The 12,324-nt window shown below is 44.0% G+C and overlaps 1 protein-coding gene across 2 annotated transcripts in view; it reads right to left on the bottom strand.

Annotated features, from left to right (window-relative positions):
- Positions 1-11,938: 11,938 nt before the first annotated feature.
- Positions 11,939-12,324, bottom strand: part of Ndc80 (NDC80 kinetochore complex component) — a 37,871-nt gene continuing 37,485 nt past the window's right edge. For both annotated transcript variants that reach the window (XM_059278217.1, XM_059278218.1), the window contains one exon: positions 11,939-12,216. In XM_059278217.1, coding sequence (XP_059134200.1) covers positions 12,079-12,216 — 138 coding nt within the window. In that variant the 3' untranslated portion in view covers positions 11,939-12,078. The remainder of the gene's footprint in view (positions 12,217-12,324) is intronic.

The following is a 12,324-nucleotide window of genomic DNA, read 5'->3' on the forward strand; positions in this document are numbered from 1 at the left end:
GTAGGTATCCCAGACACACACACCTCAAGCTGTTTAGCACAGCTCTGAAGGCTGGAGCTGCAAAGAGACAGTTTCAGCCCTGGAGGGCGAGCAAAGAGACAGTTTCAGCCCTGGAGGGCGAGGTATCCCGGACTTGCTCTGTCCACTGAGGGATGTCTCAGCAAGGATCTTCTCTATTCCAGTGAATGAAGATCTTCACACCCAAAACTCTTTTGAGAAAGAGATTTATTTGGGAAGGAGGAGTCCAGGAGAGTAGCCGCCTCTACCAGGGTGGAGAGAACAGCTCTTTTTTCTTAACTGACCAGGCAGGGCAGTTTACATAGGATGTCTTGTGGGTGGAGTCAACCAGGGGTTGACTTGGGGTCCAGGGTTCTACTGTCCTGCTCTGTGATTGGTTGGTTTCACAAGTCAGTTGGCCAGGGGCAGAGGTGGCTCTGATTTGAACCAAACTGTGTTTCTTTCACTGACCTTTCTTGGCTTTTTAACACTACCTCTAAGGCACATTTCTTTCACTGACTCTGATTCTAGGGACCAAGAGTCAGTCTTTGGCACTAGTTTCAGAGTCAGGGCATGTTTCCTTGGTTCATTTCTCTGGTTCAGGTCCCAAACCCAGGCTGTGTTTCTTTCCCTGGTCCTGGGCCCCAGGGCCAGGATTCTACTGTCCTGCTCTGTGATTGGTTGTTTTCAAAAGTCACTTGGCCCCGGGCAGAGATGGCTCTGATTTTCTTTCACTGGGCTTATCTGAGTCATCTTTCCCTAGTTCTGGGCTCTAGGTTAAGGGCGGATTCCTTTAGCCAGCCCCTTTTCCCTACACAGGCTGTCATACATAGCAAGTTCCAGGCCACTTGAGCTACAGAAAGACCCTGTCTCAAAAATCAAGCCTGAGTGCAGTGGCAGCTATGAAGAGAATTTTTATAGGGTTTCTATTCTAAGGTTCACAGAAATGGTATCTGCAAAGCAGTGTCCATCATGTTCTTTCAACATACTCAGTCACTCAGTCCTCACAGTCTTCCACATGCCACACAGCACCACCCCTTCTCTCTGTCCTCGATAGCAGGGCCTGATGACAGGTCAGTCCTTGTTCAGTTCAGCTGACTGAGGATCTGGACCCCAGACACACCTATGATGTAGGAAGGCTCCTTGCTGTTGAAGACATTTACTACTTACCCCAACTGGATGATGCTGAACGTGCTGTTGTTGTGGTTAGGTGGAGAATATCAACTTACAGCTGGCCTTATATTCCAAATTCCAGCCTCAGGGCCTAGCCTTCCTGGATTTTATCAAACCCAAAGCAGTATTAGAAAATACGTTGAGAGAAACTTTGCCTATGTGACAATCTGGGATATGACTGCCATCAGCTGCAGTAAGAGTTATGAGCTGTGGGTGATGGAGACCAAACCTATTAAGTCTGTGTCCACTATGGAGTATAATTTGAACATGGACTTGACACTCCCGGGTGCTATAAAAAACAAACAAAAATATGAAGACAAGTAGAGCATGAGGGGTCAACAGAGGGCAAAGCTGACCACTTTCTTTAAAGGCATGCACCACCACCTCCTGGCCCAACTAGATTATTAAATGGCTTTTAATGCCTACAAACAAATCTATTGTTTGTTTGGTTGGCTGGGATTAAAGGCATGCGCCGCCGCCGCCGCCGCCGCCGCCGCCGCCACCACCACCACCACCGCCACCACCACCACCCGGCTTAGGTGACCACTTTCTGATAGAGAGCTCAGCTCCCTCATTGCTGAAAAGCTGGGCTTCCTTGCCTTCTCTGCCTGTGGAAATAGATTGGATGGGAAGAGGAAAGGCTCGAACTCCATCCCTTCCCCAGTCAAGCATGTAAATCCTACAAGAGGAATTCTCAGTGACCCGTTTACACTTGGTAAGATGACTTTCATCATCACTTTGTCCTTTTCTGTGTCTGGACATGAGGTGGCCATTGAATTCATGAACTTACTTCAGTCTTGTGTTACCTGCACAAGACACAAGGTCAAGTCAACAAGAGCAGTCAACATTCCCACAGGCAGCGCTAATTTGACTGGTGAGTTACATTACACACACACACACACACACACACACACAAAAAAAAAAAAAAAAAAAGGAAGAAAGAAAGAAAGAAAATAAAAAGGACATGAGGTTGGAAGGGGATGTTTGAGGTGGGTATGACCAAGATATGTTATGTTATTTACATATATGAAATTGTTAAAGAAAAAAAGATATTCCTAATTTTAAAAAAAAATCCCCGTTCTTTTGATGCCATAGTTGAAGAGAATGAAGCTGGAGGAAATGAGAATACTCAGGATACCGTATTGGTGGGTACACTTCATTAGACATTGGTCCAAACCTATAAAAAAACCACAAAGGACAGGAGGATGGCTTGGTGGGTAAAAGCACTTACTACACAAGTCTGAGAACCTGAGTCTGAATCCTCAGAACCCACATAAACCTGGACCAAGAGCCCCTGTAATCCCAGTGCTCCTGTGCGGAGCATGGGGGTCAGCTGGTTTGGTGTACTCAGCAGAAAAACAGCAAAGATGGAAAGTAAGGACAACATTTGAGGTGGTCCTCTGACCTCCACATGCGCTCTGTGACACACAGCTGCAGTCACATAGATGAATGCACACACACACACAAACCATCTGCACACAAAGGCTAATGGAAATTATGAAAGGATGAATGGCGCTGGTGGGTCGGCGGCGGAAGAGTCACGGCCATGGCAGAACCCAATATTAGTTTTTAGAGCTTTGAAGGAGGGAAAGGGGGTGGAGGAGCCAGGCCTGGCGGGGGAGGGAAGCGGGGCAGAGCAGCCAGCAGAGAGGAAACAGAAAGAGAGGTTGGGGGTCCGAGTCTGGCTTTTTTTTTTTTTTTTTTTGGTTTTTCGAGACAGGGTTTCTCTGTGTAGCTTTGCGCCTTTTCCTGGAACTTGCTTTGGAGACCAGGCTGGCCTCGAACTCACAGAGATCCGCCTGGCTCTGCCTCCCGAGTGCTGGGATTAAAGGCACCACCACCGCCCGGCGAGTCTGGCTTTTTAAGGCTGGTTCATAGTCGCCCGCTGATGATGTAAGACATTAAACCCGGAAGAGTGAGAGCAGGATCCTAACATATTATGCTTTGGAGATAATGATATGCAGGTGATGGTTCAATTGTAACAAATGTACCGTTCTGGTGGAGGATATCAGCTATGGGGAGGCTGTACATATGTGGAGGAAGAGTCTGTGAGAATGGAAGAAGTATCTAAGTCCCTTTCAATTTTGCTGTAAATCAGAAACTTCTTTAGAAAAATGAAATATTGTTTGATTGATTGAAATAGATTTTCCTGTAGCCCAAACTGGATTCACTTCAATATGTAGACGAGGGTAGTCTTCAACTTCTGAGCCTGCTGTCTTCATCTCCAGGTTTATAAGATTACAGGTGTGAGCCGTCATGCCCCTTTTTCTTTGTAAAAGTATACATGGGTGAGTATTCAGGTACGAGGGAATGTTCATGTACTGTCTCCATGTCAGCATTAATACTGGCCTGAGTTAGAATTGCCTAGGTTCTGTGTGATGAGAGAGCGTATAAAGTAATATGAAACAGCTCTCATTTTGTTTTAAATTAGACTGAAGTTGATTTTCCAACTTCCGAACTGGGTCTCTTTTTAGTTCTAACAGTTTTACTTTGGGGTTTAATAAACATTGCTAGCAGAAGCCAGTCTGACAATATATGAGAGCTGTTGAGAGCGAGGGAAGGTGTATAGCCCGATTTAAACCCTTTTTAAAGAACATTTGACATGAGTGAAAGTGTCTGTTACAAAATATGTCTGATTTGTAGCTTATACTCCTTATCTGACAGGGGTAAACTCACATACTTACATTATTTCAGACACTGCCTCAAGACAGCAGAAAGAAAGCGGTATCCCTCTGCAGACTGAGTTCTGTTTCTCATCTAGGTTTCGGTTTCCTAAAAGGGAGCTCTTCTGTTCTGAGAAGACTGGCTGTTTCTCACACTCCTCTTGCAGGACCATTAGCTTGTTACTTACTGACTGCATGCAGCATCCCCGGAAGCCAAGCCAACAACACAAATGGACATCGTTTAGTTCTGTGCGGCTATGGGAAACATGAGAGGTGAACACACTTTTCCTGTCTTCCTCAAACCGTGTAACTTTGAGTTAAATGCCCCACCAAGAAAAATTTGCCAAGCCCAGGCTCATTCCTCCTCTCAGCCATCTTCTGGCTTGAAGTGACTGCGGCTCTTCTAACCGCCCCTCTGCTGTCCCTGGGGACTTAGCTTCCAAGCACTTCTGAAAGTTGATCTGGGTTAGAAATGCTTTTCTAGAAGAAACAGTAGATTTGCAAGGATAGTGTTACACAAATCACCCTGGATATGCTACACACAGAGAGCCAAACATCTCCATCCTTAGACACACACACACACACACACACACACACACACACACACACACGCACGCACGCACGCACGCGCACACACACACACACACACACACAGAGCCCACTTTGAAAGGCAAGCTACTCAGGACAAAACAGCAGAGATAGTCTGAGTTTGTGTGTGTGTGTGTGTGTGTGTGTGTGTGTGTGTGTGTGTGTTTTCTTCTTGGTTTTAGAATAGCTGTTTCCTGCTTCTACAGCTGCTGGGTGTGTCCCTCCTCCTGTTCCTGTGATCTAAACCTACAAAAAAGGAATCTCGAAAAAGAATAAAGAAGTTAAAGTCAAGTTATAAGTTCACACATTTCACACACCCACTGTTTATTTACAGGGTCCCATCTTAGATCCACAGGGTCTCAGCCCTTTCCATTTTGGAGAACGTTTTTGCCTTCCTGCAGAGCTAAATCTTCCCAACCATGTTGCTTTTTCAGAACAACAACAAAAAAAGTTGACATTAATTAGTATATTGTTTCAGCTTTGCATGTCTAAAACCTAAATACTACTTCCGACTCAAAGCCACATTCCTTAAGATTCACTCTTCACAACCACAAGGAAGAGACAATAGAGGGCATTTTTAAATATTTATTTATTTGTTATGTATACAGTATTCTTTCTGCATGCATGCCTGCACTCCAGAAGAGGGCACCAGATCTCATTACAGATGGTTGTGAGCCACCATGTGGTTGCTGGGAATTGAGCTCAGGACCTCTGGAAGAACAAGCAGTGCTCTTAACCTCTGAGCCATCTCTCCAGCCCAGTAGAGGACATTTAATGGTATAATTGTGTTCTCCCCTCTTTGTCTCCCAAGCCTGTAAACTCTCTCCCAGAGGAGAACTGTGATGTATGGGAAACAGCCAGTAGGGATGGGAGGGAAAAATGACCCCAGATATTTAACAGCTCTGAGCATCTTCAGGCTCTACACAGATCAGAGCTCCCGTTTTCCTCTGTCCTACCTGTGTTTTTCTTTTCTTTTCTTTTTTTTTTTTTTTTTTTTTGGTTTTTCGAGACAGGGTTTCTCTGTGTAGCTTTGCGCCTTTTCCTGGAACTCACTTGGTAGCCCAGTCTGGCCTCGAACTCACAGAGATCCGCCTGGCTCTGTCTCCCGAGTGCTGGGATTAAAGGCGTGCGCCACCACCGCCCGGCTGCTACCTGTGTTTTTCACGGAGTGCCCTTCTTGGAGCTCCCTTCCTCCTAGGCTTTTCGGTAGCTCTTTAGCCAGCAAAATCGCTTCTCCAACCTGTACTCTAATCAGGACTGGGGAGACTTTGATAACGGAGATAAATGATGTTTCCCTCTGGACATGGAAACATGATTCTAACCAAACATAATAAACACTGTACTGCATTTATATAAAACAAAGATGACTGATAATTCCTTAGTGGGTCAACCCACAGCAAACCTTATGATAAGGTCCTCTTCACTTGATCTGATTGAAATATCCCTCCACGGGTTATTCACAAGTTCAGTGACAGGTATGGTTTGGTATATGGTCTTTCCTATGGCTATTGAGGTTTACTTATGTTTAGTTAATTTTTATGTGTGTGTGTGTGTGTGTGTGTGTGTGTGTGTTTCCCAGTCTGTGTGTATATGCACACATGCATGCGGGTGTCCATAGAGGCCAGAAGGGGGATGGGATCTACTGGAGTTGGAGTTACAGGTGAGTATCCATCCATCGTTTGTTTGTTTGAGACAGGGTTTCACTCTGTAGCCCTGGCTATCCTGGAACTCACTCTGTAGGCCAGGCTGGCCTTGAATTCACAGAGATTTTCTTTGCCTCTGACTCCTGAGTGCTGGGGTTAAGGGCATGGGCCACCACCACCCTGTTGTTTTTCATTAAATACAGTGGCTGCCCCCTTAAGCAACTGCTGCTGTCCTAATCAGCTACCAGCAGCTGCACTGGCCCCAGCCAGGCGGGGATTCTGTTCCCTCAGGCACTGGCTCTATTACAGCCCCTGAAGGAACTTTATCTAGATCTCTGTCCTTCTGTAGAACTCAGGATTCAAAGGCTGAGGTGAAATTCTGCTCTCCCAGAAAGACTGAATAGCAAGTAGCTAACCTTCTTTCCTTGCTCATGTCTTCTGGGGGAAAAAAAAAGATGTCCTTCTGCTCAGCCCCCACTTAAGAACCCCAGCTACACTTAGTTCCTCCCTACCACTTCCTGTCAGCTAGTGGCTGGTTCAGCCTCCTGACCCCAGGTTAATTTTTTTTAATCCAACAAATGTACGTCTTTGCATTGTTAACAGAAGCAGCAGAAAAAAATGTAACACACTTTTACACAGTTAAAATATTCCACAACACTACCGACATTTATTTTTTTGACGTGAAGTGTTACTGTGTTGCTCTTGTTCCCTAGAATAAGAAAACCCCTGAATTTAAACTCACGACATCCTGTGCTTCCCAAGTTTGGACTACAGATAGGCTTGGCTTCAAAGCTTTATTGTTCCTTAGTTGTCTTCTTAATTCTCAGTGACTCTCCCATAGAATTGGAGTCCCCTGACTCTTCATTTTCTTTCTCTTTACTTGATTGACGCCGCCCCCGCCCCCCCCCCCCCCCCCCCCCCCGTCCTCCTCCTCCCCCTTTTTGTCCTTCTTGAGGCAGTCTCGTTTATTCCAGGCTCGCCTCAAATTCACCACATCGCCCAGCATGTCGTTGAATTCATGCCCCGTGCTGAGATTTTAGGTGGGTACCACCACACCCAATAGCTTAGTTATCTTTCTATTATTGTGACAAGGCATCGTGGACAATGCATTTGACAGAAGGAAATGTTTAATTTGGGGATTCAAGTTTCAGATGGTGAGTTCTATCGTGGAAGGGAGCATGGCAGCAAGCAGGCAGGAACGGCACTGGAGCAGTAGCTGAGAGCTCACATCTTTTTTTTTTTTTTTTTGTATTTATTTACTATGTATATAGTATGCCTGCAGGCCAGAAGAGGGCACCAGATCTCATTATTGATGGTTGTGAGCCACCATGTGGTCGCTGGGAATTGAACTCAGGACCTCTGGAAGAGCAGCCAGTGCTCTTAACCTCGGAGCCATCTTTCCAGCCCAGAGAGAGCTCATATCTTGAGACACAACTGGGAATCATGTGGGCTTTTGAAATCTCAAAGCTCATGTTCAGTAACACTTCTCCCAATCCTTCCCAAACAGTTTCACCAATTGTGGGGGAACTAAGCATTCAAATATATGAGCTTGGGGGTGGGGAGTTTATGGGTTTCAAGCATGCTAGGTAAGTCCTCTACCAACTGAGGTACATCCCTAGCCCCCAGTTCCTTTTCTTTGTCATGGGATAGAAATTTTCTTTTTTTTTTAAAAAAAATATTTATTTTATGTGTGTGTGTGTGTGTGTGTGTGTGTGTGTGTGTGTGTGTGTGTATGCTCTATCTGCATGTACATCTTTATTCCAGAAGAAAGCATCAGATCCCACTATAGATGGTTCTGTGCCACCATGTGGTTGCAGGGAATTGAACTCAGGACCTCTAGAAGAGCAGTCAGTGTTCTTAACTGCTGAGCCATCTCACCAGGCCTGGATAGAAATTTTCCTATGGGTATGCCATCTGTAGCTTTCAGCCTGTGGCTCACCTTCCAATCCCCTGCAGGTTGAGAGCACCTGGACTTGTTTTATCTACGTCACTCACCCACCACCTTCCATCCCTGTGTCTTTGGTATGCCAAGGCTAATTAGCCATTTCCCCTTCTCTACAGTCAACTCGAGCCTAACAATTCAACATCTTTCCCTTCTCTCCTGAAAATGGAACATTCAAGAGCCTAAGTCTTGTACTTCTCCACATCTCTTCCATGATGGGAAGAATGAAGGTGTTGGGGAGAGCAGATCTGGAATTCTTTTCCAGTCTTCTAAGCTTGAACTTTGCCCAGAACACCATATGGCAGAAGGTAACTCACCTCGTGATGGCCAGGAAGCAGAAGGAGGGCACTAGGTATAGCCCACCCAGCTACTCCCACCCTAGTGACCTACTTCCTCCAGCTAGCTTCCTCACCTAAAGCTTCTATCACTTCCCAAAACAGTGTCACCAGCTAGGGACCAGACATTCCATGCATGAACCTGCAAAGGGACATTTCACATTCAAAGCACAATATATATTTACTTCAAAGATGGTGAATGAACCAGGTCTGCTACTATATGCCTGACATCCCAGCAGTCTGGAGGCTGAAGCAGGATAACTATGAGTTCAAGGCCTGTAACTAATTTACCACCTAATTTCTGGAGAGAAGACATTTTTCTATTTGTGATGTTGAAAGTTGAAAAAGTTTTCCCATTGGTCCATCCCTCTGATAGCACACTGTTCAGTTTGCATTTTTTTATTAATGTGCATGCACGTGTGTGTGCGTGCACGTGTGTGTGCGTGCACGTATGTGTGCATGCACGTGTGTGTGTGCATGCACGTGTGTGTGCATGCACGTGTGTGTGCATGCACGTGTGTGTGCGTGCACGTGGAAGCCAGAGGTCCATTATAGGTGTCTTCCTTTCTCTCTCTCTCCCTTATTTTCTGAGACAAGTTTTCTACTGATTAGAAACTCACAGATTAATCTGAAAGAAATGGACGATTTTCTGGATAGGTATCCCACACCAAAATTAAATCAAGACCAGATAAACTATTTAAATAGACCAATAACCCCTAAGGGAACAGAAACAGTCATTAAAAGTCTCCTAAAAAAACAAACAAACAAAAAGCCCAGGACCAGATGGTTTCAGCACAGAATTCTACCAGATTTTCAAAGAAGAGCTAATACCAATACTCTTCAAATTGTTCCACACAGTAGAAACAGAAGGAAAATTGCCAAACTCTTTTTATGAGGCTACAGTTACCCTGATACCCAAACCATAAAAGGTGCAACAAAGAAAGAGAATTACAGACCAATTTCCCTCATGAACATTGATGCAAAAATACTCAATAAAATACTGGCTAACCAAATCCAGGAACACATCAAAAAAATTATCCACCATGACCAAGTAGGCTTCATCCCAGAGATGCAAGGATGGTTTAACATACGAGAATCTGTCAATGTAATACACCATATAAGCAAACTGAAAGAAAAAAACCACATGATCATCTCATTAGATGCTGAAAAAGCCTTTAACAAAATCCAACACCCCTTTATGATCAAGGTCTTGGAGAGATCAGCAACACAAGGAACATACCTAAACATAATAAAGGCCATTTATAGCAAGCCAACAGCTACCATCAAACTAAACAGAGAGAAACTCAAAGCGATTCCACTAAAATCAGGAACAAGACAAGGCTGTCCACTTTCCCCATATTTATTCAACATAGTACTTGAAGTTCTAGCCAGAGCAATAAGACAACAAAAGGATATCAAAGGGATAGAAATTGGAAAGGAAGAAGTCAAACTTTCACTATTTGCAGACGGTATGATAGTATAAATAAGTGACCCCAAAAACTCTACCAGGGAACTCTACAGCTGATAAACTCCTTCAGTAATGTGGCAGGATACAAGATGAACTAAAAAAAATCAGTAGCCCTCCTATACACAAATGATAAAAGGGCTGAGAAAGCAATCAGAGAAACATCACCCTTTACAATAGCCACAAATAATATAAAATACCTTGGGGTAACACTAACTAAACAAGTGAAAGATAAGAACTTTAAGTCTCTGAAGAAAGAAACTGAAGAAGATATCTGAAAATGGAAGGATCTCCCATGCTCATGGATAGGTAGGATTAACATAGTAAAAATGGCAATCTTACCAAAAGCAATCTACAGATTCAATGCAATCCCCATCAAAATCCCAACACAATTCTTCACAGACTTGGAAAAAACAATACTGAACTTCAAATAGAAAAACAAAAAACCCAGGATAGCTAAAAGAATCCTGTACAATAAAGCAACCTCTGGAAGCATCACTATCCCTGACCTCAAGCTCTACTATAGAGCTACAGTAATAAAAACAGCTTGGTACTGGCATAAAAATTGAATTAAAAACTACAGATTTTCCTCTGGGTTCTACTTTAGTAACAACTCGGTTTTTAAATTTTATTTTATTATTTTTTAAATATACTTTATTTACTTTAATGTGCACATTTATCTGTGAGGGTGTTGGATCCTCTGGAACTGGAGTTATAAACAGTTGTAAGCTGCCATGTGGGTGCTGGGAATTGAACCTGTGTCCTCTGGAAGAGTAGCCAGTGCTCCTAAGAACAGAGTCATCTCTCCAGCCCAGTTTTTTAATTTTAACTACCATACTTTACGTATAGCAATAGTTCACATATTAAGTAACTGTGAATATAATGATTCAACATCTCACGTCTTTACAGACTGTTTTTACTGTTTCTCTTGAATGAAGTCCTGGCTTCACTGGGATGGAAGACATCTCATGGAGTCAGTTTGCTACCGAGTGCCCAGTTGGTCTCAGGTGAGTGCTGCTCTGCTGCTCAGTGAGCCCTCCGTCTGGGTGCATAGTCCTTGCACAGGACTTGTCTCTGACTCTGTGGCCACCTTGGTGTCCTGTCAGTGTTAGAACTACTTCCAGAGTGTGTCCACTTAGCTCTGTCTGAAGATACTGTCTTTTACTCGTTCATTCTTGGGTGCCGGGGATTGAACCCATGGCTTTGCACACGCTAGGCAAGCTCTCTACCTGGGCTACATCTCCAGCTCAAAAACTTTTTTTTTTTTCAATTTGTCAGATCCCCTGGAACTGTAGTTAGTTGTGAGCTGACATGTGGGTGCTGGGAATTGAATCTGGGTCCTCTGGAAGAGCAGCCTGTGCTCTTAACCGCTGAGCCATCCCTCCAGAGCCCCCAGCTCAAGAACTTTTATTAGGCAGTAATTAAACAAATGATCTGAAAAATTTAAAGTAAAGGACCATGTGTGTTTCCCCTAGGCTAGAAAGGGCTCCTCTTGTCTTAATGAGAACAGCTCAGGCTGAGTGACAGTCCCTCATGGATGGAGGAGGGGCTTATGGGGCTCCGGAGTCCCTGCCCTGAGGTTCTATAAAAGGTGAGTAATTGACTGGAGTGTGGGAACTTTGGGGTTGTGTAGCCTCCCTTAAGTTGCCTATAGAGCTCTTCAGTGGTGTAGCTGTTTGTGATCTGCCCATGCCATGGGTGGGACTCTTCATGATAAAACTGCCTGCATGTTGTCCAGATTTCCTGGTGGTGTAGCTGCCTTGAGTCATTTGCCATCCTGTAAGTAACCCCAATGAACTCACTGATTCACCATCTGGATTTGAATGGAATCCTTTCTTTGGTTTGTTGTTACCTTTTCCATCCAGCTGAATAGATGCTGTCCCCCTTCCTTACCCTACCCCGCACCCCCAAAAGTCACATGACAAGGACCTGAGAGTCAATATATCTAGCTCTGCAGGCCAAGTGGTCCCTTCTTTATATTGCTTCACTGCCATCACAGTGGGAAAGCACTTGCAGAAAGTCAGTGAATGGGTGTGTCTTACTTGGTTCACACTGTAGTTTACCAACTCCTGGTTTAGCCCATACCAGGTACTTTCACATCAGAATGAGTCACAGAAATGGGAGGCAAAACCTACAATTTACTAATGTACTTTATTAACTGGTCTGTGTTACACCTAAAAAGTTAATCTACCAAGTTATCATAATTATGGGATATATTTTAAGCTAATGTTATGTCTATGAAAGATAAAAGATAGCCACCATTAATTTATCTTCACTCATCAGGAGCCTTAAATAGAGCAGCGTTACTCTTAAACTTCTCTGCAATCTCTTTGATATTTTCCAAGAGATCTTCAGACATGCATTCTTCATACTCTCTGTCAGCTTTAGCAATCTGTTCTTCAAGATGTTTCTAGGGGAAACAATTCACAATTCTTAATGTACAAACATTAATTTTGTTTCAAGACATTTACATACAAGAATGACACTTATAAATTAGGGAAAGAACTAGTTAGGTGTA

The sequence above is a fragment of the Peromyscus eremicus genome, chromosome 13 (assembly GCF_949786415.1).
Source record: "Peromyscus eremicus chromosome 13, PerEre_H2_v1, whole genome shotgun sequence".
NCBI lineage: Eukaryota > Metazoa > Chordata > Mammalia > Rodentia > Cricetidae > Peromyscus > Peromyscus eremicus.